Below are 27,929 nucleotides of genomic sequence, written 5' to 3' on the forward strand. Positions count from 1 at the left end.
CCTTGAGAAGATACATGAAGAAGTGAAATTATTTTAAGGTCTAACAGCAAAAGGCATATGGTAATACACAGCTCTCTGCTGTACCTTTTAAAATGTTGTTGTGGTGCTAAGGACTGCAATTTGTAAGTACTCTTTCCTGAGGGGCACCTCTAACCCAAGTAGTATTTACATCTTGAGAGCATCCTGCTATTTACAACAGGCATACAGTGACGGCATGTAGAGGCACTTTCCTTTCTTCAAGGAAAAGTCAAGAACAAATCTTTCACTTCATCTGGAAGACTAGTTAAATGAGTCCTTCCTTTCTTCATCCCAGAAGAACTGCAGCTAAATATGACTATCAGGTTAGTTTTCAGAGAACTTTCAGGTCTTCAAGTACATTCCACCTGGAATGCTTTTAACACCCTGCTACCATATGGTAGGGTAATCTACCACATGTGACTTTGTATGCTTATTTAAGAGATGGGCATACGCTGATGGATAAACACATTATTTTTTGTAAGGAAGAACTTGTATGATAATGCAGTTCACCTGGAAAGTAAAAATTTTAAATGCTTTCCTCCATAAGAAACTAAACTAAAGAAATCCGATATATTCTCTTAAGTAAGAAGTTACAGCTTCAAAACCTAATCCTGTGCAATTCTAACCAGTGATGTCTATCAAGCTACAGAATCCATTTTCCAAGAATTCCCACAGTCTGTACTTTAACCATTTTTCCCATTTGAAGACCAGTCAGAATATACCTGGTCCTTATCTGGTGGAAAATGTCAGGTACACCTCATTAGCTCAGAGCAGCTTTTTCCTTGCATAGACAAGACAATCAGTGCTACCTGTGTGGTAAGTATCATTTTATGTCAGGCCTATTTGAGTAAGAGGAACTGCAGTAAGATCTTACGCTTCACTTTTTTCATTCTTCTTGCTAGTATGCATTTATAGAAAAGGCTGTAAAGATGATGCATATTTAGATATACTCTGCTTGCTGGTATTAAACTGGCTGTAGATTTGGCCTTGGTACAGACACTATACTGATGTTCATCAATTATTTACCCTTGCTAATGAGAAGAAATTCTTAGTAATTGCTTTGAGATGTACTATCCACATGCATATACACTTACATGTCTCTTAAATACTTACAAGTCTCTACATTTAGATAAGGTGAGCTTTGCTCTGATTCATTCTATTACGTATGCAGTTATGGAAAGGAACTAATTAGCACAGAACAACCAAGAATCATCAAGTGATTCAGCTACCAAAATATCACCGACCGTACCATCTCACATTCTCATATTATTAGATTAAAAAAGAAAGATGAAATGGTATTCCTAACAACTAAAAGACTAATGCTGCTGATGAATAGATATGATCTTTTACTTTGTCAAAAAAACACTTTTCCTAGGACAGGCATGAAACATCTGCAGGTATCCACAGGGATGATCAGTGGTCATTTTTCAGGAACTATTTCAGGGGGTTGGACTAGATGATCTTTCGAGGTCCCTTCCAACCCCTAGGATTCTATGATTCTTAATTGGAAAAAGGAAGAATTACACCTTTGCTTCAATGTTGTACCTGTTCTCAGTTGTAAGTGGAAAATTAGAACAGGCTGGCATCTGCAAATAGAACTGTATAGAAGAACAGCACTCTTCCATTAGTTAAACTGTCTGCTTGAGGAACAGTGAAAGATATTGATTAGAGAGTAGAAACACTAATTTGATTCTACAGGAAGAATGAGAAGAACTGGGCAACACAATTTGTTGTGTCAAAAGAGCTGTATTTCCTGCCACTGTGACTTGAACAACCAAAGTAACTAGAATTTTTCAGTTGTCCTAAAGAGTATACAAGGTATCAGATTGCCTTGCATGCATTTTCTTTAAGACATTAAACTACAGTTACTATAAGCAAACCAGAAAGTCAGTATTCATCTTGGCTGTAGTTACATTCTGAAACCAAGATCACCAATCTTGTCTTGAACCAAAACCTCATGCTTTCCATAATTTTGAATTTTTTTCAAAGATAAAAGGGAAAATATCCTTGGCTTTCAAAAATGCAAAAAGCAGATACATAGAGCTTTCACTAAAAATACAAAAATCATCATATTGAGGCCTTTTATATATTCAGCCTTCAAGTAAGAGAAATGCTAGTCAATTCAAAATTGAAAAGGTCAGTTGTTAGTGTCAAACTGAACTGCCACAAAGCAAGCCTTCATGTATCAAGCAGATAATCAAGGCAAATATGCCAAGTAACTGACAACTGTAAACTTTTGTCTCATTAAAATACTGTCAAATTAACCACCAGGTCAATGTCATTGTTATAAAGTTTACAACTGATTCACATGAGGAACTTTGATTTTTCTGGTCTTAAAACCAGAAATCTAGCAACCATTTGTGGAATCTGAAAAAGAAAAACAGCCTTTCAGTAGAAGGAATGTATTCAAATGGAAGTTTAACTCAAAAGAAAAGAGAACTACCATTAAAAGCTTCCATGTCTAAATAAACTACAGCAAATGAAATAGCAAAATGTAACCTATTTTCAGAACTTCAGGGTAACACTCTCAGTAAAGCCAAATTAATATATTTAGTTTAAGTATCACAATTGTAACACTTAAATTCTCAGTTCTAACAATCTTCTTTATCAGAGGATAATAAAAAGCAAACGGAGGTATAGCACAATCAAGAGAAAGCACAATTAGTAGAAAAGTACTTTTGTAATATCTGAAGAGTAGTCCTAGAAAACCAGTTGTTACTGCACAGTTAACAACTCAGCTGAAGTCTTCTGCACTTACTCGATTATCTCATCAGTGGTGTCTCACTAATGGAGCTAAGCATCACTGTAAACAGTGAGTAAGAAAGTGTTCATGTTTATAAGAAAGATCTAAGTGGTTAGAGATAATCAGCTATGGCATATCAAATGCCTCAACTGCCATTAATATCAGTATCTACTTATTTCTTAAGGGGGCTGCTTACCAACAATCATTCACAAATGATAATTTTTGAAACCTATTAGCAAATGTTGATCCAAAAGACCTATTACCTATTCACCTTCATTTTAATCTTCAAGGCATATTTATAGATGTAGAGAGGCCCCTATAAAGTTATTTAATTTTTAAAATGGGGGAAATGGGCAAAATGGCCATTTAGGGCTACCCATCATGGGTAAAGGGAGAAATATATAGGATTAATTTAATTTACTTGCTGCTTCAAATAAAATAAGGGGCTGATTTTAAGGCACTTTTGACATGTTTTTAGAAGGGTATAGGAAAGGCAGTTATGGGTTTTTTTTTTCCCTTGAATTTTTTCCAATTGAATCTACACACATTTAAATACATGATACTCTTGAAAATTCAGGATCACATTTAGAAGCCTAACAATCAAACAAAATGCTCTTAATTTCAGGACTCTGAATACCTATAAGCTAGAAAAGAATAGTCAGAGGAGTATTGTTCTTCATGCTTTTAAAATCTAGGCATCTCCTAAGTGCTGTGATGGACCTGGAAGTTCTCAAACCCTTATATGCTCTACAGAGTATACAGGCTCTTAAATTCTCCTAATTTAGACACAATATCGTAAAACTGGAAAATACAACTTCCATGATCTAAAGCATTTATCTCAACCAAATCAAAATATTGTAAAAAAACTTCATTGGTATTCATATTCATGCCAAATAAAGAAGAAAACTTTTCAACCAATATAGAGACACTGAACTACCATTTCTTCACATTAAAACTCATCTCTACATTTTTTTTTGTTTTAAGTTTTTGATTATAAATAAAAATTTCTTCATATATAACATATTTATATTTTTATCTTACTGATTATACTAAAATAATAGAAATAAGCATAACAGAAAATAACCTGACTTTTCATATTTTCTTCAGATTGATAAGAACAATTTTTTTTACTTATATTATCATCCAATATCAGAGCAAACCAGACAAGCAAAACAAGTAAACCAAGGAGGCCTAAAAACATGCAAATAAAACAAGCCCCAGACGCAGCAAACCAAATGTTATATGGTCCTGAAAGTCTGACATGCCCTAGCTTGAATGCCTAGCCCAAATTCATACTGCCTATTATGTCAACAATGCTAAAATATGGAGGAAAAAAAAAAATTCATACTGAATAGGAACTTGTTAACCGTATATCATTCACCTTGAAATGCAAATGAAAAAGAGATGCCAAACAAGAATAGAAATTTATGTGACAACATATTTAAATTTAATATTGAAGAACTACAATGATCATTCCAAAAATACCTAAGGCAAATATCTGCTACTACAATAAATATATGTCTAATCTGGAAAACTTGACTCAAAAGCCTTGAAAAATCAGGAAATCTGCTGCCATGCAGTCTACACATTCCTTCTGCAGTCCCTTTCCAGTCCCACTACAACTAGAGCTCGAAGCTTTTTCTCCCTCTCCTTCCTAATCTTAACTGTGTGCTGTTCAACAAGACCAAGTGCGACATCCTGCATCCTGGTTGGGGCAATCAATAGAATCAGTGCAGGCTGACTGATGAATAGATTGAGAGCAGCCCTTCAGGGCTGGTCTTCGGGACATTCCTAGATGAAAAATTAAATATAAGTGAGCAATGTGTGCTTGCAGTCCTGAGAGACAACCATATCCAAAGAAGACATAGATGCCCCGTCCCTGGAAGTGTTCAAGGGCAAGTTAGTCAGGGCTTTGAGCAGCCTGATCTAGTGAAAGATGCCCCACCCACTGCAAGAGTGGTTGAAACTAGATCATCTTTAAAGGTCCCGTTCAGGGACCTTTATAACCATTCTATGATTATAATATAGAAGGAGTAAGAAAGAAAGATCAATTTTACAAAAGAGAATCCCATTGGTATGGGCACAATTCAGCCATAAATTATGTGCCACCTTCAAATATTTCTTTAAGGTTAGCTTTTCTGCGAGACAGACAAAACAAACAGCAGCCTGAACTGTCAGATATGGACTATTTAATACAAAAGGTGACAGTGAAGTAACACAATAATTTCTTTCAAACTTGAAATTAATCTTTTACCATTTTTGTAATGTTCACAAAGAATGACAATTATGAACAGCATGAAGTTCAAGTGAATTACGTGAAAATCAATATGAGTTAAATATTTACGCCAATGATTTACAGTGATCATTCAAAGTCACTGTAATATTTTGTGTCTTTCTGTGGTAAACTCTATATTCAACTGTAGCAAACTGAACTGAAAATAAGGTGAAAGATTTCTTTCCTCAGACTCTCTGGGTGTGATTTTATGAAATCATAAAGTCAGCATGAGGGACATACTTCCTGCTGATTTAAGCATTAATTATAAAAAACAGCTGCCTAAACCCTTGCTTTTTTACTACTATTAATCTTTAAGTTTCAGCAAATAGCATTAGAAGTGAGATAATCTTTTTGCACCTGAATATATGACTCATGCTTCATCTTAAAAGACAGTATAATTTAACTCCCAAAGTGTCTAAGATTTGGGTGAATGGAAATCAACTAATTAACCTGCACTATTTCTGTGTTTCTCCACATCGAATCTTCCCCTGACATATCTGAAAATATAACATTATAAACAACACTCCAAAATTTGACCTTTATTTCAAACAGCATCCTTCCTCGTTTCCATTGTAACAACTTGATCAATAAAGAAAAATACGTAATTTTATGCTTACTTATTGCAAAAGTTTGTGAAAAAAATGTGCTTACTTGCAGCTGAACTGAGTTATCCTGAAGACCTTCTACAATAGGAGAGAATCTATCTACATTCCTTTCCTCTGCTGCTGCTGTTATGGCTTCCAAAATTTTTTCAAGGCTGTAAGAAAAGAAAAGCATTTCAGTCAGGAGAGATATTTAACCGGGCTGTTCATTTGTACACAATTTCTTGTGCACAAATTTCAGAGGTCTAAGCATTACTTGTTTACTTCGGAGATATTTATAGCCAAATAATGACTCAGGGCATTACAATGGTTAAGATACCTTAAAAGTCATGCTAAAAATCTTAACCAAAAGAATGGCTGCTTAACTACTTGCATCAAACCAGTACAACCACATGTCAAAAAGAGAACTCTAACTGATAGGACCATATCAAAAATCACAGACAAAGGTATTCTGAAAACTGACAATATAGTACAGATTATTACTTTCAAACTAAGCTGAAAATCTCAGCATTTCATTCAGGTATAATTTTGAGTATCGTAAAATTACCTTACTATTTCTGGCTAAATACAGTACTTACATGTTTTCCTCTCCAACAATGCACATTGCAGAAAGGAGTTTAACTATATCTGTCATCATGTTAGTTTGCTTTGGATCAATTGCTTTGATCAGCAACAAAAGGCTTCTCTCTTCTCCCAAAATTCTTTCCAATCCATACTAAACAACAGAAAAACAGTTGTAAGGAGAGTTGGAGGGAATCCAAATGACTATCAAGTATCTAGCGAAAGACAGCAATAGTTCCCCCAAGTAAGTATTTCAAATGACATTTAAGTACATCAAAGATGCAATTAAAAAAAAATAAATGAGAGAAAAGTCCAAAATGGGTCACTTAACATGTAACAGGGGAATACATTAGCATCAGAAGTTTACTCTCTGAGTATATTTCTGCACAGAGGAAGTGGAAGCAGAAATAATTTCAAAACACACCTGACCAACACACCGCTTCTCCAAATTGCACTGGCTTGCATCCACCAACCACGCACATTATCTGATTGAACTGTAGTAATTTATATTTCAAGATTTTAAAAAATCCCATACCTTATTATTCATGAAGGCTCTCAAACACTGAATAACCTTATGCTGACTCCTCTTCACAACTTTGTCCTGGCTGAATAAATTAAAAATTTAATGTAATTAAATGCTGTTTACATATTAAGCAAAGCTGGCAATTTAATATGAAATCATCCTTACATTTTTGTCTCTACCAATCTTTCCAAAACGTCCAACAACAGCCCTAGACCTTCTCGACCAAAGTTTTCAACCCAGCTAGAGAGAAAGCAGAAAGACATCAAAAGAACTGACATTTTAAAGAGTAATTACAATGAATGAAAATTGTCAGCATACATAAAAAGCATAATTGGATCACTTTAAAATCTAAACTTGACTCTTTACTCAATAGAAGATCAAGAGGCACTCACTGATGCAATTAGATAACCTTAAATTAAAAAAAAATAAAGGAATTAGTCATTAAATGTATTAATTACAATTTTGAAATTAAGAACTATATATTCATTGTCACAGAACTGTAATTTTAAAATTATTGCAAAGGAAGGGAAGAAGAACAATGATTTCTACGACACACGGTTCTAAGGGCTAGTGGAGAGTTCAGGATCTAACCGTAAATAGCAGAGAAGAAAGGGAAAGCCTAAAGTGATTGCAGAAGTGATGCCTGAGATACTAATCCATATGAGTATCTCCAAGTGAACACAACAAAAATTGAGAATTTCGGCTGTTGGTGAGGTTAAACCCGGGCATGTTGTTTCTACGTGAGACAGCACTTCACAGTCCTGTTTACTATCATGAAAACCCCTTTATATCAAATACAAATACCTCCATGACTGAGAGCAGTACTGCAGCCATTCCTTTGATAGGAGCTGTTGGTCTTGCTGAAGCTATGATGTTTGATCAATTACCTAACCCTAAAGTTCATGGACAATACTGTTATTTGTAGTCATAACAAAAGGAATATTTCATTCTTTAGACTTCATTGTCTGTAAGGCATAGATATTTTAAACTTCAAACTTCTAACAAAATCGCACTGGAGGAACGTGAAGCTGGCTGCAGAGGCAACAAAAATACATACACAAGCAGAGAAACTGTAGGTATTATTTGTTCAGAAAATTCCTATTATAAAGAGTGAAGTTATAATATGCAATTAATGGATACTCTTTCTATAAGAGGCAGGAATATTTCCTGACACTTTTAGTCAACTTTCCATGCTACTGTCTTTGAATCTCTGATTATTGTCTTTGGCCAAAATAACAGAAAATTCTTTTGTAACAGATCTCTCTTCCACATTTTTTCCACTTTTGAATCTGTGTATTACTTTTATCTATTAAGTGACTAAAAACCATGTCTGTTTAGAACATATATAGCTAGCATGATGAAGACGTGATACTTTTCACCATCTTCAACATCAAAACATGAATACTGTTGTGAGTGTAGCTCCAATAGCTTCTGTGCATTCTTTAAATTATTACTTAAGAAAGCTTAAGCTGAGGAAATCTCTTGTCATTTATTAACAAAATAAAGACTTATTCATAAAAAGGAAGCACCCATTCTGCAAAATCGGAAGTTCAGCATCAAGACTTTGATCAGAATTAGTAAAAAAATTACAACATTCATTTCACTTGCATTAAAGCCTCTCCATTGTTTTCTTCATTTTATCTATTCACACACCATTGTATACACTGGGTATAATTTGTCACCATGTTTGAATAGTAACCAGCATATTTAGATACATCTACAATGGTGGGATCTTAGTAGTGACTAAAAACAAGCTACGCTGTTGGAAATAACACAAAGGAGATGCAATAGCTCTTTTAAAATACAAAGTACTTCCAATACTGTAATGGATTTAAAAGTTACAGGAAGAGAGAACTAGATCAGATGCTTCTTATGTTTTTTCCCCTAAAAGTAAATTTATATGAGAAAATGTTTTCTCCTTCCTGGATAGGTGTTTCAGGCCAAGTAACTGCCAATTATTTTTTGTATAAGTGACCATATTTCACCTAAAGATGATGCTACTAGGCATTTCTTAGCATATATTTTATTAGACAGAATTGTATGCTGCCACTTTATCATACATCTGGCAGCTGAGGATGATGAGAATGATCAAGTTCCTAAAATACTGTTCCATTATTACTGCTGTTTCCTCTGCTTTCACCAAAGAACAAAGATTACTTACATTATCGAGAACAAACCCTTGGCTTTCTGTCAGTCTGACAAAATACCAGACTATCAGTGCCCCTACTTCTGATTTTTTTTAAATGTCCTCTTCATGAAAAGAACTAAATGTATTGAAACTACTATAAAAAAGGACAAGAAATAGTAAGAGGTAACTAGTCATTTGCAATACTATGTACAGGTAGATCACTGAGCCACTTTGATGAATTGTGTTGGCAACTGTGAAGTAAAAACACCTCATTCATTCACCTGAAGAACAGTGACCAAGATCAGTGGATACATTTTCCTTTTGAGCCTTTCTTTTTATACAGATGGAAAACAAATACTACTTTTTGCAGGAACCTATAGATTTCAATCCATTTTTTTAAGTATCAGGACCAAACTACTCAATATCACTCGATTCAGGTTTTCACTGTGAACTAAAAATACATTTTACAAAACAACTAATTGAAAATTATGTTGAAGAACAAGCTCTAGCATTAGAAATTGGAATGTCAACAAGATTAAAAAGTTAAGTTGATTAAAGTATAGTAATTAGGAAAAAAACCACCTAAATTATATATTGTCAAAAAAATTACAGCCTAAAATGTGAAGATTGTCAGGCTAGATCCAATCAAAATTTAATTATCACTCTCCTAAAAAAGCATAAATTTATTCTTAGGTACTACGTATGCATAAAATGACATCCCGAAGTTTCATCAGTTATTTCTCATTGTCCATATCATACAAAACAGGTGTTTAAAATAATCATTAATTTATAGCAGCTGGACTGAAGTTCAACATTTATGTGTCAAATCAAGTTCTTAACCAATGATCTGGCTGCTGATAGGAAAATCAAGGTCATCAATATTTGCATCTAATGAATATCAGCTGTTGTTACTCATTAGAAAGAAGTGGTCATGGTTTAAAATGGTTTAGATCAAATATTTTTAGTAGGCAAAGCAGTGTGCCACTGCTGCATTATTGCTGTTTGTTGGTTTTTTTTCTTTAAGCCCTACGGAAGAACTTAGTTTTTTCCTAAGGTTATTTTTAAATGCTCTGTTTAAGGGTAATGAGGTCTCTCTTAACACTCTTTTTGAGCACCACTCAATACACCAGAAGACTGTTTCGGAACCTATATGTTCTGCTGGTTGTGATGCATCTTTTGATTTGTAGACTAAAATGCATTCACGGACAAGCATTGCAAGCCACAGTCACTCTCCTTCCAATTCAAACCTCTCAAATTCAGACCTATTTTCAGTCCATAGAACCATTAACTTAACAATGAGTTTAGCTCCAATCCAAACATTATAGGTCTTTTATGTTTCTTTCATTCTGCTTAGTATTTTAAGCTGAATTTAAATTTTAAAAAATTGCGGTCAAGTTCAGACTTAGATTCAACTGTCAAATTATCTACCTACCATAGTTCATATTTGACTGAACAATGTTAAAGCCAGTGTCACCATCTGGAACTATTTGTACCAACAAGCTAAAGAAACTACTAATCTCAAAAGTATCAAAGGAACGCTTTGATATCAACAACATATCACAACCTTCCAGCACACTTCTAAGGTCTGACAAACTACACTAAGCTTATGAAAATGAAAACATTTGTTCTTCCATGTCTTTCATGCACAAAAGCATTTGCTGCTATTTTGCCTGTACTCCTAACACATATCTACAGATTTCTAATCCTTTACTTAACTCAGTGTGAAACATTTGTGGAAAACCTACTTAATAGAAAAATTCATATTTAGTTCCTGTAAAATTTCCAAGCTTCTGTACATTGTTCTTCCAGATAATACCAATTATCAGACTTTTTGTATTGATTATGTACTGTTTTACAATGTTGTAGTTCAATTCTACTTCCATTTTCTATTAAATTTATTATTTTTATTTTTTTTTTCTTTTTTTGGGGAGGTGATGTGGGGAGCGGGTAGGACATGGGGTTAACTTTTCTCTTGGTGTGTTCAAAAGAAACAGAATTAATTATCACATAGTTCATACATTTCCAGATGGATACTAGCAAGCAAATTTTCTTTGTTGAAAAACTTTAAGTGTAAGTAAAAGAAACCTCGGAGGTTGTGGGTTTTTGCTTTGAGGTTTTTTAAATAAGGGGGAAATAATACTATATAAAAAAGTAGCTTCACATGCATGGAGGAAATCTATCTTCTGTAAAACTGTCAGAAGTCAGGTTGATGTAAAGCATGTTTCTTCCCATGTGAACCATTCCTTATTATAAATAAGACAATCCAATTAAAAAAAAAAATATCATAGAAGAAAAGAGGCGAACTCCCATACAGAAGACCCATGTTAGCAACTCTGCCAGGCTAGATGCAGAAGGAAGAAATCTGTCTAATCCTTTTCAATCACATTCCATCATAAGCATCCCCAGCACTTCATTTGCATTACTTTGAACTAAACTCAAAACAGTTTCCCAAAATCATGCGTTCAACCACTGCCTTATACAAGAACTCTAAAACAAAAGGTTATAAATAGAGTAGAATAAAAAAAGATATAATTTAATAAAATGAAGCCAACATACAGAAATCAAGCTCTATGGATCAAATAAAAATAAACATAAAAGATTTATATCAGTGTTAGACTTAAGATTACTGATGTGTTAGCCTTTTTTTCAGAAAAGCACAGGTAAACTAATGTTGTGCTCTCTTCTGTATAAATAAATCCCAGAGATACACCAAAAAATTACTAGAAGGCAGCAAGGAGGAAAGCCTAAGCACACTGGACAGAAGGAGGAGCACACAGTTTTCTGGCTAGCAAATTTACACCAAGGTGTCTAATTCCCATAAATAGTGACCCTGACCAAGTAAGCTAGAAGATTAAAGAGAATATTTCAGAAATAAAAATGAAAAAAACTTTTGACTACTTAGCACTAGAAAACAAAGCTAACTGCTCTGCAATACATTTGTTTATATTCTCTCAGCATTACGTTGAACAGGTAAGTGCAATCTCCTGAAAAATAGATCTACAGAAGATACACAATCAATGAAAAAAAGAAAAAAGGTACAATCATTCACTAAACACATACACATTCATTAACTAGAAAACCTTGAAACATCTACATGTACAGATCCATTAATTTTAATTGAATCAGACATAAGAATATAATTAATCTTTGCAGTATGTGTTAATGGTGTTACCTGACAGGATTACTAGTCAAGGACACACGGAGAGATTCTAAGCAAGTGACTAGTCTTTCATCTGTTGACCCAGATTTTAATTCCTGAATAAACTCTTGGGCTGAAATCTTCCGACTGTTCTTGAGACTTCCCTGAAATATAAAAAATATATTTGTTTTTTTTATTTGGTACATATAAAGCTTGAATACAACACTAATGGATAACTTTCATTTTTATTCCTTGAAAAAACAGAAAAAAAAGTTATAATTGCACTCTAAACCTATAACTGTTGTGTACCTGCTATAAATGTTAAATGCAGACTAAATTTTTGTCAATTTGTGAACAAGTCCATAATCAGTAGAAAAAAGCAGCAGGCATCAAATATAGAAATGTATTGTGCAAACTCAGTGAAATATAAATTTTGTCATTAATGGATTCTGTTCACACATTGCAAGCATCCTAATTTTCAATACTCAAAGAAAGAACAAAAAAATTCTGAGGTGCTCTGAAGAGATCACAGGGCAGGTGTCTAGAAGGGGGACTACAGCCATGTGAGAACACAGAGGCAAGAACCAGTGCATCAGAAGAGTACTCAGGATGTTATTGCAGTTACTTGAGCTCTTGCAGATAATGTTGTAAAATACTTCCCCTTAAAGGTCCTTCAGATGAAGAGTGTGTGAGATTTGGATTATGAAAACAGACTAGTTTTGGCTCTGAGGGTTAAAGGAAAAGAACTTTAAAAAAAAAAAAAAAAAAAGAAAAAAATATTAAAATAATTATTTAGAACCCCTAAAGTTCTGAAGATAAATTCCAGCTCCTCATTCATTTTATTTGCCATCTTTAAGAAGGAAGTGCAACCATAATAAGACTTCTGATGCAATAACTTAAGGATACTTATTCAAGTTGTCAACCTTCAGGTTTGAATTTTGCCTTGTTTTTGGGCTTTGCTCTTTTTGGCAGGTGGAGAGGCAATCAAGGACATGGAGATAGAAAGGACAATGCAATGGCAAGTTAGTGAAGCACTGCAAAAGCAGTTTTGTGCAGAGGAGGTATTTTCTATTCCGAGTAATGTAGGTATACAACCTATGTATAGGTATACAACCTATATTTTACTTAAGTCTTTGAAGAAACTCCTTTTTTGAGAGCAGAAGCACAATCATTCTATCATTTAGCACTGAAAAGAGTTACTAAAAAATACTTAATTATCTCGCAGCTTAAGTCAGGACCTGAAGAGAATTAGACTTGCAGTGCAATCATAACTTGAAATTATCCACTGTAAATGGTGTGGCAGTCTCATTATCTGATTATACAGAAGTAGAAGATGATGAAATACTTTCTAGCAGAGGTGAAGTTGAGAACTAGGAAGAGTTGACAGACCAGACTACTGTGCTGCCATTCAGAGAGACCTAAACAGACAGGAGAAACAGGCAGAGAAATGTCATGGAGTTCCACGACAGGAAATTCTAAATTCTGAACCTGGGGAGGAATAATTCCATGCACCAAGAGCTGTGTGGAACAATCAGCTGGGAAGTAGGTTTGTAGGAAAAAAATGGGAGTCCTGGTGGATAATAAATTGATCATAGAGGCATGTATCACCAGCTAGTCAAAGGGAAGGGATCCTTCCACTCAGTAGTGGTGAGCTGTGGTGTAATAGGAGATCAAGGCTGTGCCTGTATGCATATGCAGCACATAAAGGTTCCCTTGCAATCCTGAATCTTCCCAGCTGGTTTCTGTATAGCTTAGGTATTGGACTGACTAGAGACAAGACGACCAAACAAACTGCTAGCAGCCTTCACAAAAAAAGTACTTAACTAAATGTTACAGGAGGTCTCCAGTTGGAAATTTTAAAAAGTCCCAGAAATTCTCCTGGCAGCTCCTACTGTGCATAGACTAGTTGATAAGCACTACTTGTATGCCTAAGCAGATGGAGTAATATCCTGGACAGAGAATCTGTCATTTCCAGTGACTTCCCCCAGCAGTTCCTGCTACAAAATTGACCGAGCTGGATATAACAAAAATATTTAGAAAGAGTCAGTAAAATTGCTCTCTTTTGATGCAGAAATGGTCATATAGGACAGTCACGTAGACAAGAAATATAGTTAAGATGTTTAGATGCTATTTCGGAAGTAATATAATATAATCAATAGCAATGCGGGCAGTGGAAAGGTCACATGGGACAAGAGCCCAGCTGGACTGTAAGAATTCACTAGAATGACATTTCAGAGAGTTTCATCTGAGCCATCTGAAGACACTGTCACAAGCCATGGAGACTCACATCAACATTCATATAGTAACCAGCCATCCCATTTCACTCTGTTCCCCACCTGAACATTATCCTATGCAAAAGATGCCAATAAACTGAGTGAATGTCTGTACAACATACACACAGTACCAAGTACCACTTATTCAAAGTTACACCAAGGCTCTGCATAATAAGAATATGATACATCTGCCAGTGCTTAAATAAAATGAGAGCTGCATTTGGTACCCATTGTGAAACTGATTATATTAGCTATATTTCTGCATGGGAAAAGCTGCTTAAGTTAAAAACACTCAAGTTAACTGAGAAACAGGAAATATCTTGAGGCATCAGTGCCTCTAGAAATTTAATTGCTCAACTGAAGAACAACTGGTCTGTGAACAGATGCAGTATGAAGTCAGCATTAATTAATTCAGCTAAAACATTACAAGGGAGTAAGCTGCACAACAAAAAATAAAACATTGTGAAGAAAACTCACTTTAAAAAGTCAGCTTGTGTGTGTTCAACATACAGAACAGCAAAACTTATGGTTGAGTAACACAGCAATGTTGCTTTTATTTCCTCTTGAGTATTAATTCCAAAACATAGAAATTAATTTTTAAAACTTTTCTGGGTTGGAAACACCCTTGCATGTGTTTATATAGCAGGTCAAAATGAGGTGCTGTTTTTTACATCAAATAATCAGAACACATACAAGCAGCTAACAAAAAAAAAAAAAACAAAAAAAAACAACCCCAAAAAAAACCACAACACAACAACAACAAAAAAAAACAAAAACAAAAACAAAAACAGATAATAGGTTGGACATAACAACCTCAAACAACTCTAAGATAGTATTTTAAGGGAAGAAATAAGGCTGCATGTAAACAGTATACACTAGAAGAAAACAATAAAGTACTAGCAGAATACCCTGAAGTACTTGAGCAGCATTATTCCAAACACACAATTCTTGCTATCATTCAAATTTTCAGTAAGTACTACTAGTATCCCAAACCCCAAGACTGTTTAGTCCTACCAATTCTTCTACAGGCAGCCCATGACCATGTTATAGAGTGATGGCAATAGCATACTTGCAGATAAACATACACAGACATATACAAAGAAGCATGCTTTCAGTTGTTTAAAAAGTCTCTAAGCAAAGTGGAATGAAATGAATGAGTATTGGACAATGCATTATCAGTAGAACTCTGGTTCTTTTTAAGTAACTTTGAGTCCTTAAGTGATGGATTAATTCTAAACATCTTATGCATACACAGAGATAGATCACAATGTGCTATATATAAATATAAATATATATAAATGTAAATATAGATATAATCTAAATTTATATATTTTATAAGTATATAGTTATATATATAAATATAAACCAGCTGAGCATAGCAGCACCAAACCCAGCATCATTTCTAGACGTATCAGTAACAGAGATGTGCTTTGCTGGAAAGGAGTTCTGCATTTCTAAGAAACAGAAACCCTGATACTGAGCTCAGTGATGAAGCTTGGACTACAGTGAAGTCCACTTTAATCACCAGAAGTTGCACCATTTTCATCAGCTGACTAAGAGCACAGCCTCTGTTCTTCACTTTAATAGTTTTTATAATGATGATTGCATTTAATGAAACCTGCTCAGTACTTTGCATGGCAGTTGCAAATGAGGTTATTTGTTGCAACACAATATAGCTTGGTACCTGTCCCCTTAAAGTCTGAGAAGTATGAACTATCAAAAGATGCTACTGCACTATCACTCAAAGAAGAGACTTGAGATGGTGTTAGTTCTATGTAATACTCAGGAGCTATATGGCACTTCAGCTTTTCTGAAAAAGTATGACTCTCATCAAGTTGAGGTGTACCAAAATTTAGCGAAGTGCCCTTGGGAATACAGTGAACTATTCTCTCTAGACTTAGAAGGCTCTTGGACAGTCCAATGCACTGGAGAAATTGTGAGGGACCAGCCCTCAGGACCCGAACTTGCTGGAAGTGGTGTCAAAAAGCCATTGTAACCTCTCGAACAAAGTCTCATTTGCATTCCAAAAAGCCTGCCTGAAAGCATGGAGACAACGATGATGACTGCATATGGCCTGGGGCCTGCATGTACAGTGATTGGACAATAATCGAGGGACAGAGGGGGTGGAGATTCACTTCAGCTGCTCAGACTTATGACTCAATCACTTGAGAAAGTGAGTTTTAACATCACCATGATGATGCTAAGATTCTAGCAATAGATGTGGATTCAGCAACTGCACAGCCAGCCACATCTTAGAATGCATGAGGATATTAGGGGTGTCAACGTCATATAAAATTTGACATGTTTGTTTTGGGCTGAGAAACTTCGAGACTGCTGTGAGATTTACTAACATCGCTTTTCCTCTCCAATAGGAAATACTCCAAAAATTAAGTCATTTTTTGTGTACTTTACAAAAATTTACTTACAGACTTTGAAGCAGTGCTAATATATTGCATCACCATTTCTTTTTTGGTATTAAAATCTTTTTCTCTCAGTGGCATCTTCTTGTCTTCATTCAAATTCATATCCTCCTAGAATGGGAGGGAAAAAAAAAAAGTTTCACGTGATTCAGAAACAGAGTTGTTTAACTGTAAGACACTGACTTTAAAAAAAATATATATTAAAAAAAAATATGAATTTGAGCAACTGCAAGCTGCTATACAAATAACTTATGAAAAGTTAGATGTTACTCAAAACCATAATCATTTTATCCATCTTCCCTAGCAAGTCAGATGAAAAAAACAGTCAACTGTGTCAGGATATACAGGCACGTAACAACCATTACTACTGTAATCTTGGAAATCGCCTACAGTTTCACACACACAAGCACTAAACTACAGAAAGGCACTATTTAAAACTTGCTAAAACCCTTATAATTGTAATTAAACCAGTCTCTTAGAAAGGAATTTTTCATGAGATATCAATTTGTTCAATAATTCTGCTCCTTAGTTCCCAAATTCTTAATCCTGGACAGCAGGATCTGCTTTCCTCTGAGAGTAGTTCTCAAAATAATATACATCTTCGCAAGAGGTAAGGCCCAAATTCTTGACGATTTTATCATTAAATGAACACCTTCAACTGTTATCAAAACCCCATTGTAATTCATTCATCCCAACATAAACCCAGAGGCCAAAAAGAGCAGATACTGACCCACATTCAAAACCACACAGCAGCTATTCATTGACATTTCTGACACAGGGACTTCAACTGTTCTAGCCTAGAAATGCTCTAATCATTGTAATCAGTTCCACATCTGTGAGAAATGACATTTCCTATCACACTGGAGATAAATAAATAATCTTTAAAAAAAAAAAAAGCTTTAAGAAATAATTTAGGCACACACAGGAATACATAGAGCATTATCACAGTCACCCAAGCTGAGCAAGAATTAATGATACTATTTTCAGCTGAGAGTTCTGAGGTGAATACACATCAGCTTTGGTAGGAGCAATGACACAAAAAAAAAGTGGGTAACCATCTTGATACAAAAGCTATTTCACCTAGTCAGAAATCAAAGACAAACAGAAAGCAAACTGATAACCTTAGACTGGTAAGAAAAAAAAAACCCTAAAGACCAAAAAGTTACACTGCACTGAAACTTAAGCTTTCTTGTCTTTCACCAGTTTTCCTATTGAACAGGACAGAAACAAGCACAGTTTATAGAAACATTCAAGTTTTATATAAATCCAGGCTGTGACAAGTCATAAGAGAAAATGCTTGACCCCTTAAGCTGAACTTCATTGAAATACAACTAGGGTAACTTTGTGTAGATTCTGGATTTCTGCCCCCACATATGTTATCGTTTCCTTTCCTTAAGGACTAGAAAAAGTTCCACGCTTCAGTCTACTATGGATTTAAATTATTACTTATTATTTATTAAATTAGTATTGAACTAGTATTTTTAGTATTTATTTGGTACTACATAGTGTATTTGTAGTGTGAGATTTATACAAATGATCCTATTTTATATTTTAATTATCAAATAAGTGCAGGGCACATATTGTAAAAAGTTCTTTCATTCAAGCAACAATAATATAGTCTTTTGCCTCCGTGGCAACTATCTTGCATACTGGTGTTACTTCCTACATCTGAAAGTAAATGTCAAATGACTTTCTCCAAACAAGCTGAAAGAAAGGAGGCCACACAGATGTCAATCTTTTCTCATAGTTCTTTTCTTCAAAATCCTGCAGCCCTTTGATCAAAAAACTCATAAACTCTTTGCTTATTCTCAAACCAAAATTCTAGCAGTGGATATTTTTTGAGTTGCATCATACTAAATCAAATGTTGGGGTCATGATCTTGAAAGGGAATGCTGCATTTTGTAGCTTTTCTTGGATGAAAGCAAAACAAGAAGCTATGATTTACTTAATTATAGGAAACCTGGTATGATCTAAAAATGGACTCAAATAACCATATGAAAATAAATATTAAAAAAAAACAGGCTTAAATACACATACATTAAAACATTGTTGGGATCATATATTATTTGCAAAGAGATAATATTCTTCCAAGACATTTAAAAAAGTGAAAAAAAAAAATAAATCTGTATATGCATCATTTGGAAAAAGAGTAAAAGATATCTAAAAGTTCTGTCTCTACCAAAGCTTACAAAATTCCCGGCAGCTTTTTTAAGATGAGAAAGAACACATGATCAATCCCAAAAACTTGTGATTTTACTATTTCCAAGTCAAAAAACTAAAGTAATTATCTGCTCAAAGAAAAGGTACACTAAGGCTGTTAAGCATTGCTGTCAAATGGTTAGGTGGAAACCTAAAAATTTAAACCAGTTACACAACAAATCAGTCTAAATCTCTTAATTAGCTGGTCAAGCATTTATCAGTTAATTACTTAACTAGCTAGGACTTTTACAATTCATGAGTTCTGACACTGATGTATGGTTTTGGACATGAAAACTTGTGAACTGCTAAAAGGCATTTAAAATAAAAACAGAAATGGAAGTTCTTTTCAATTTATTTATTTACATTTTTTTCAATAATAAATTCTTCCAAATCCAGAAAGATACTAGAACTTTAAATTCTGAACAATTGCTCAAAAACCTCTATGCCTTATCTACGACATTTCCTTAGATTAAAAATTATGGAGGTTAAAATCAAGTCAGATTGCAAAAAATAGTACAATGCTAGTCTTTCCTGTAGCCTTCCATCTCTATCTTGTTACAGGTATTTCTCATTTTGTGTAATATTTCAGTTTAATTAATCACCTTCTATTAAATGCATAACATATTCATGCCTATTCTTATTACCAGGCAACACATCTGTTGAGATACGCACACAACAAGCTGTACTATAAATTACTATAATCAAGTCCAGCTTGACATTACCAGATAAATTTGGGTTTTTTCTTCAAGTTCTAACAAGTGTCTTTGGAACAGTGTGTCTCAGGATTCTTTTCCACAGGAATACAATTGTATAGCAACACTGACTTCAAATGAAAATACACTTTACAAGTACATTTAATAAGTGTACCTGTGTTTTATTTAATAATTAAATTGCATTTTTAAACCTACACAAACAGAAATGTAAAAACACTGAAGCCAAAGTAATCCATTTTAAGTTTCAAAATACATAAACAGCTAGGTCTTTCTCAATGTTTTCTGAGAAGTATCACATCTTCAGTATCTTTCCTGCAATATGCCACAGGGCTTCTTTCATAAACATGATACTGCAAAGTTAATTCTTCTGTTTAAAGCAGTTTTGCACTTCTTTCAGACTTGCTATTTTAAGTTTTCTGAAGAATGAATTCTGAACTTCAACAACAAAGAGAAAACAAAGGGCTTGCTTTTCCTGCAAAAAAATCCCAACTTTTAATCACATTATAAAAAAAAAAAATCAAAACCACAAAACCAAAAAGTATGCAGAGGAGAAACTTATCAGTACAAAATATATTCCATATTCTGTCTGTGTGTGAAGTAAAAAGTAAACTGTTTGTTGTTTTTAATAAATGAAACATCATTAAAGCAATTGATTGCTTCAGATTAGAAATATTCAGTGGTATAATTGGCATGTCAGATTTGGCTTAGTTTATAAAATACTTAAACTCCACTCTTTTATTTCTTCTTCAATAATATGAAGTTACTTTACAGGTGAACAATACCTCTCTGGAAAAGAGGATTAAGCCATTTCACATGGATATTTTCCTAGTAGCACCAAGAGAAACAAAAGAAGCTATCAGGTAATTATTACCTTTAAGTGTATGATTTTATGAGTTTTATCATGATTTTTGCCATCAAGATCACACAGGATGCCACTGAATAGAAGACTGGGAGAAGGAAGCAACAGACATCCAGGAAAATCCAAAATAAAATGTAACATGAAACTTCAGTGAAACTTCAGAATTTAGAAACTGCTCTCTTCAGTACTAGCCAATTGACTATTTTTACTTTGTGCAAAATTAGATCCAAAAGCTTGGCTATACCATTCAAATTCTTCACCACTCCATTCCCCCAAATGATTTAATTTGATTAGAACAGCAAACTAGAAACTACATTATATAATTAGCTATGCAATCTACTGTGACTGAACTAGCTTTATTCCAGTCCATTCAAGTGTGGATAATCTGAAGAATCTTTTCTGTATTCATGTTAAAGCTAAAATAACACTGATAAAGTAGTTTATCAAAGACAGTTTAAGTGCTTTGTTATTCAATAAAACCAGGAAAGAATTCCAATTATCCAGGTTGTCATAATTATTTAACATAGTTTTGCAAAGTAGTTATAAGATTGGTATTGCTTCAGGATCTATGGATACAAGCATTCCTGTTTACTGAGACACATAGCAGTATGTTTCAGAGGATTTACTGACAGTGTCCATTTTTTATGGCATAGTCTAAACATCACACACTATCTTATACAGAATCTCTGTGGGATGGTAGAGAAATACAACCTACACTTATGTGTCAAGGGGTGTGTGCAGGGAGGCATACCTTCAAGTTTTAGAAAAATTCTCCCATTTCCTAATATTTGAGCAGTGAAGTTTCTCAACAGAAGTAAAATATCCCAGACAGCGAGATATACCAAGAAAAATGGACCATGTGAGAAAAACAAGTACAAATACAGAAGTTGATAACACAGTAATGTAGTCCTTCCCTAATCCTAGCTCTCAGCCATAGCTCTCAACAGCTCTACAAAACCATCTTCAAAACTCAACTAACATTATTGTGTACTAGGAATTCCACAAAGGTGCTTCTCTCATAGCCCGTATAATTCCCGCCACATCCTAGCCACTGGTAGTCCATTTATGTTTCAAGAGCTACAGAGAAAGTAATAATAATGTTCTAATTGTTAATGTCCTCTTGTGCTCTTCAGATTGCAGTCACTCTCTTCTCACAGGGCCGTTCCATGTTTAGTTTTCACCTGCCCATAACGTCACCATCATCACGACAAAAAAAAACTCCACCTATTGAGATGGTATTGAGGCTACATGATCCCTCCAGCAAGTGACAGCTCTTTTGCAGCACAGTAATGACAGCTAAGGAAAGAAGCAATGTGCAGACAAATGCTGCTTTGGAGGAAAGAGCCTTAAGGCTTTTTTGAGCAAGACTGACATGGAATATAAAAAAATTCTGCTGTGACATTCAAAGGCATAAAATCCCTTTTTAAAAGCTTCAGGTTGTCTTGAAAGCAAGCAGGATTCTCCATTTCTTGTTCCTCCTCAAAATCTGTTGTATAATCTCATCACTAAAAATCAGAAACATTCAGTTTCCATTTTAAAAATATTTGGAGCAAAATCCTGTCAGAATAATTCAAATTCATCTTCTCCTGAGAAACGCCCTAAAACCCACATATTTACAACTCACAATTATAATAATCATTCAGGTAAAGATCAGGACATATGCCCAAAAGAAGGCTTGACCTGTCAGTTAGCCGTGTTGTCATTCTTTAAGTCAATGAAACCAGCATGAGACTTACCATCATTTTTTCAAAGAGTGCTATGATTTCTCTTTCCGACAGAGGGTTTGGTGCAAAATCCTCCACATCCATAGGTGTGGATGACCGATCTGCAGAATGTGACTGTTTCATATGCAGCAGAGGAGGTCTTTCTTTTTTACTTCCTGGAATTCTTAGACTGGCAAATCTATCCAACTGAAAACAGAAAAGATAACTTATCACACACTGTTTCCATTCTATGTAGCCGTAAATAAGATGGGTGTTCTTGGAAGCTAAACATCCTTATTATTCTGTGGTAACTTGCTTGTTATTTACCTGTCTTATTTTAAAGGGTTCTCATAAAGATACACGTAAACAGAATTACACAGAATTGTCACAGCTGTAAAAGATCTCTAAAATCACCAAGTCCAACTGTCTGCTCGGGGGGGGAAAAAACAACAACACAAAACCATAACCAGACACCCACAAAACCAAGAACCCACCAAAAAACCACCCTGTGCACTACAGCATGCCTTGAAGCACCACATCTACAGGTTTCTTGAATGCCTCTAGGGGCAGTGACTCCACCACTTCCCCAGGAAGGCTGTTCCAGTGCCAGACCACTCTTTCATATAGAAATATCCAGTCTAAACCTCCCCTACTGCACCTTCAGGCTATTTCCTCTGTTCCTATCGTTATTCACTTGGGAGAAGAGGCCAACACCCACCACCCTACAACCTCCTTACAGGTAGCTGTAGAGAGCAATGAGGTCTCCCTTCAGCCTCCTCTTCTCCAAATGAAACAATCCCAGCTCCTTCAGCCTCTCCTCACAGGACTTGTTCTCTAATGGTCCGTTGCCTTAGCACTTGAGTTCCAGAATCCCATTACATTATGAAGAAAACATGCAGAACACAAGAATTCTACGGAAAGTTTAGAGGAAGAGATATCTACAAAGCCAGTTTATGACAGTTCTTCCCAACAATTACATGTAGAATATGAAAGCACAATTTTAAATGTTTTTGTTGTTGGGTTTTTTTCCACTCTGAAACAGCTGTACTCCTGACATTGTAATAGAATATAAAGATATGCAAAGAAACTACTTGTTATTTAAAGGCAAGTGCGCATAACTACGACACTATTCTATTTATTTTTATTTGGATTATGTTATCCAAAACTTAGTGCCTTTCTGTGCTCCAATTATTAATATTTAAACATAGACTTAGAAGAAACATGAAAATCATTAGCTTCTTTATTCAAGTGAAGTAGAATACACTCATGGTTTCATGAATAATCCTTAGGACTTCTTGCCAACACAAAACAATTGCTCTGACTTTACCCTTTCTTAAACCAGAATAACTCCTTTGGCAAAGTGGTTTGGGATGTGGTTTGTGTCTTATTTTGGCTTTTTTTATTGGTTACATATTCATCAGCTTTTCAATATACTAAGCGAAATTTTTTTTTTTCTTGTCAAGTTTTTGTGGTTTAATGTATATAGACAAGGACCATCAGAACAGAAAAGCAGCTGACATACTCAATGAGATGTGCTAAATCTTAATCATCTTTGTAGCAGCCTTTTGAACAGATGTGAACAGCAATATTACACCTGTCAACACAGAAGAAGGTTGAAGGAGCATTTCATGCATAAGAGATTTTGGACAAGATTTCAACCATATCAACTGACTTACATCTTTGAAATGCTATGCAAAAATATTCTGAGGCTTCAATATATATTGAAGATATGCATCTTCAGGTATCATTTAATGAGTACATCAAAGTTACCAAATTCAGTGACCAGTAAAGTTATTACAGCATCTGTAGATTTAAGATCAGAGAGAGCAAAGAAATTTAGCAGCAAAATTGGGTACAAGTGTTCCAGTCTTGTCAGAGCAAAAATTGACTATTAGACATGCATGAAGAAGGGTTTAGAGGAAAAACACAGACTTAATTCTTCCTGTTCAAAACTGAAAAGGAACATTTTTTGGAACATAGACAAAGATCGTAAGCCACTCACATACAGATGGTTGTAGAACATGCAAAAGCAGAAAATTAATATGGCATAAACATAAAAGAGCTCAGCAAGGATGATGGGGCCCTTCAGTGTCACATCAAACCAGTGCAGAATGAGGAAAGCACACTCTACAAGAATAATTACATAGGCAAGACCCAGATAAAAAGAGAGGCAACAAAAGCAAAAGGGAGGGTAAAATTATTGGGAGTGAAGCATAGAGCCATCAGTGGCAAAAACCATTCTGCATCTTAACCAGACAGCAATATCCCTTCCCGTCTTTAAAATCATCAGTCTATGGCAAGCATGGGGGATAACCCAAGAAATAAACCTTTATATTGGAAAATTCTTCTCATGCAGACTTGAAGCAGGGATAGAGGAAAGACATTGTAGCTGAAATAACAGATTTCAGCACCTGGTTCGGTCAGCAGAGAACTGACTAAATCAGGTTTAAGAGGGGTGTGCCCTACATGCCTTACCCATCTCTCCTGAAAAATCTCAGCTGCTTCTTCACAGCCTGTGTTTCCCAAGCATTCCCTTTTCCTTCCCCTGCTCCACACAGCAGCAGCTCTCTGCCATGAAATATCCCATGCAATCTCAGAGCTACTCCTACTCCACTAGGAACAGGCAGCAGTACTTCAGGGATGTGAGCCAGCTCAGCCTTGAAAAGTGGTACTTCACTTCCTTCCATTTCTTCACATTTATACTTCATGCTTTGTTTTTAAGCTCCTCTTGAATATTTCACCCTATGGCAGATTTATTTCAACATTACAGATTAGGCCATGACATTAATATTCCCCATATTCACCAAATCCTATACTGTGTGTCTTAGAGAAGGGAAGCACACTCTTAGGATACATTTAATCAGGCAGAACATGTAAGACAAGGTGAGATACTAGGACTATAAGTATATTTAAACATGCATCAAACAAATTACTTTAAATAATTTAGAAAAATGCAGCCTAAAGATAGGATTTCTGTGGATTAAAAAAATTAAATTCACTAAAAGACCTGAACAGCAGTGCTGTCTGGGTACTCTACATATATTTCTCTTTTGAATTATACACTGAATGTGCTTTTAAAAAGTTAATACTTCTCAATATTCCATACATGCAAATAATTTCATGGTCCACAAAGAGCACTATGCAGAAAGAACAGAAATTTCATTGCTTGATTGTAATGAAATCTACCACTGATGCTGCTGGCGACCCAATTGCATAGAAGAGGAAACAGCAAAAACAGAGTTCAATAATCTTTCATGTTACATCAGAAACATTTAAATCAGGCTAACCAATGGGGAATAGCTGAAGTTAGCTTTGATACAAAGCATCACTAGAGTTTAAAGCAGGTTTGACCTTCTGTTTTCTCTAAAGATGTCTGCCTTTTTTTGTTTTTATTTTACCAATAAATACATACAGACCCATATAGGAAGAGTGCTTCAAGGCAATCATTTCCTGAAAGAGTTGAACCTATCCCTTAAGGTCTTTTTCTAGAGCCAACATTAAAACCAACCAAAGAATTAACAGTGTTTCATATGGTCTTGATACAGAGTATTTTCACAATAATGTCTCTTGAATTTTTCCAAACTAGGATCTCTTTTGATGCACCAATGGAACTCAGAGTATATCATCCAGAGTTAAGAACTGAAAGGCAACAGAGAGTGAGAATAAGAGTGCAATTAACTACTCCTGGGTATTCAAAGGAGAAAGCTAGAAATTTTTAATACACTATACAAAAACATAACAGGGAATCTCCAACCAGCCTATTAATTCAAACAAAAGCATATTCTTTCCATCATAGCACAGTCCTACTGAAGATGAGGAAACCTGTATTTGAGATACATAATCTAAAAAGAAACAACTGTAAAATAATTACATATTGAATACAAAACTACTTCCAAATATTAATTAATATTCCATTCTAAGTTCTAAAAAAAATGAACTGCCCATGTAACCACACTGCATAGTGGTCTTAAGCTTAAAAATTATGTGACATTGAAAGGAGAAGTGAAAGCAACTAAAAAGAAAAGTAAACTCTGGAAAGGAAAAAAGCTTAAGGCAGGAAGAGTTTCCTATTCACAGGTAAGCATAATTCTAGAAATAACACAGATACAACACTACTTTGTTAGCAAAAAACAACTGAGACCATCTTAAGTCTTTTTTTGGTCAAAAGGCAGGAGTTTTTTGGCTGGTTTGGGTTTTTTTTTAAGGTGGGAGAAAAGAGGATGAGGATGGGAGGGAAAACAAAAATTAAGTAGGACAGCAGCGAAGCTAATAAAGATATAATTCCCAATTCTCATTCCTAAAACTAGATCCCCCAGCATGAAAGGCATGAGGAGTCTTTTCTAGTAAAATTGAATTTAAAGCAGTAAGTTCTTTGTATGTATTTTAGTTTTTATGCCTTTATGACTCCTACTGCCAGAGGCCAGAACATCTATAAAGCAGGGAACTTTATTCTGGTAGTTTGCATTGCCCGAGAGACAAAAAAAATAATGGCAGCTGAGACAAAATCTCCACATCAGAAATCTCCATGTCAGAACTGAAACACCATGAAAAGCAAACCATGGTCAATACTTGAATATGAGTTACTACGAGACTGCTTTTCACTAGCATTTTACATTTACCACCCTGAAGATGCTCAGGGAGCCTTGGCAAAAAGAAACTCTATTTCTGTGGCTCCCTTACACTGTAGTAGTTTATACTGTCTAATGGTAGCATTTCTTCCACTGCTCTGCTACATCACAAAGCTCTGCAGAACTACAGCTTCAGAAGTACAGCAACTAGCCCTACTGACAACTTTTAGCAGCATACAAGGTACAAAGCAAGTTACTGTATGTATACAGTAACAGTGCTGACAGCATCTGCATAGGGACAAGTTTTTCTCAATAATCACTTGGCAGACAAGATATGTGAGTGAATGATGAAGTTCCCATATGACTTCAAATACAAAAAATCATGCACACAGTACCAAACAGATCTGAGCTGTGCTTTTTTAGGAATAGTAACACAAGAAAATGTGATCGCTTATTTCAAAGGTGGTATAATCTAAGCAATATTCAAATCCTGTTGGGATTTAATTCCTAATGAATATTTTTTAACACAGCCACATTAAAGAAATTAATTGAAAGAAAGCAACTGGCACAGGACAGAAAGCAATTGTCACGGGTACTTGAAGTCTTGTTCAATGTCCACTATCTGTATGATGGACAAGAGGAAAAAAAGATCTATGCAGTGGGATCAAGACTGAAGGGAAGTACTGTCTCCTAAGGCTATATGCTAGAAAACCCATCTGCACACAAACAAAAGTGCACAGAAAAACAATGGTGGGTGGCTGAATCCAAATAATACTTCTCCATGTCTCTTTCCGAACTCATCACAGGAACCAGTAGCGCATCAAAGACCTATCTCCACAAGAGCAGAGGAACACAGAGGCACAATAGAAGGTGGGAGTAAGTCAAGTTACTAATTCAGAGGAAGGGACATATTGCCCTGGCTCCTCCTAAGGCTATCCTGGCAAAGCCTCTGCCCTACAGTCCGGGTCTGACACCCCATCCCATGTGTCAACATAATCAGCTCTCCAGAGCACCTTTCAGACTGAGGGGTGTTACTGTTTAGGGATATAAGACACATTAAGGGATGAATAGGAAAAACATTTTGGCATTGTGCAAGACTTAATTTCCATCACTTCAGGAAAGAATAAAAGGCAGGGAAAAGGATGGATCTCAGCGTTTTGGAGAGAAACAAGCATGGGAAAATTGTAAGGGGACAAATAGGGCCA

General features: G+C 35.1%; 1 protein-coding gene across 1 annotated transcript in view; it reads right to left on the minus strand.

Moving 5' to 3' along the window:
* Positions 1 to 27,929, minus strand: part of DIAPH3 (diaphanous related formin 3) — a 236,530-nt gene that overhangs the window by 186,804 nt on the left and 21,797 nt on the right. The window contains exons 3-9 of the mRNA XM_051623494.1: positions 22,190 to 22,363; positions 16,689 to 16,793; positions 12,023 to 12,153; positions 6,888 to 6,962; positions 6,735 to 6,804; positions 6,217 to 6,353; positions 5,688 to 5,793 (exon numbers count right to left, since the gene is read on the minus strand). Coding sequence (XP_051479454.1) covers positions 5,688 to 5,793; positions 6,217 to 6,353; positions 6,735 to 6,804; positions 6,888 to 6,962; positions 12,023 to 12,153; positions 16,689 to 16,793; positions 22,190 to 22,363 — 798 coding nt within the window. The remainder of the gene's footprint in view (positions 1 to 5,687; positions 5,794 to 6,216; positions 6,354 to 6,734; positions 6,805 to 6,887; positions 6,963 to 12,022; positions 12,154 to 16,688; positions 16,794 to 22,189; positions 22,364 to 27,929) is intronic.

Source organism: Apus apus, chromosome 1 (genome assembly GCF_020740795.1).
Source record: "Apus apus isolate bApuApu2 chromosome 1, bApuApu2.pri.cur, whole genome shotgun sequence".
In the NCBI taxonomy this organism is placed as follows: domain Eukaryota; kingdom Metazoa; phylum Chordata; class Aves; order Apodiformes; family Apodidae; genus Apus; species Apus apus.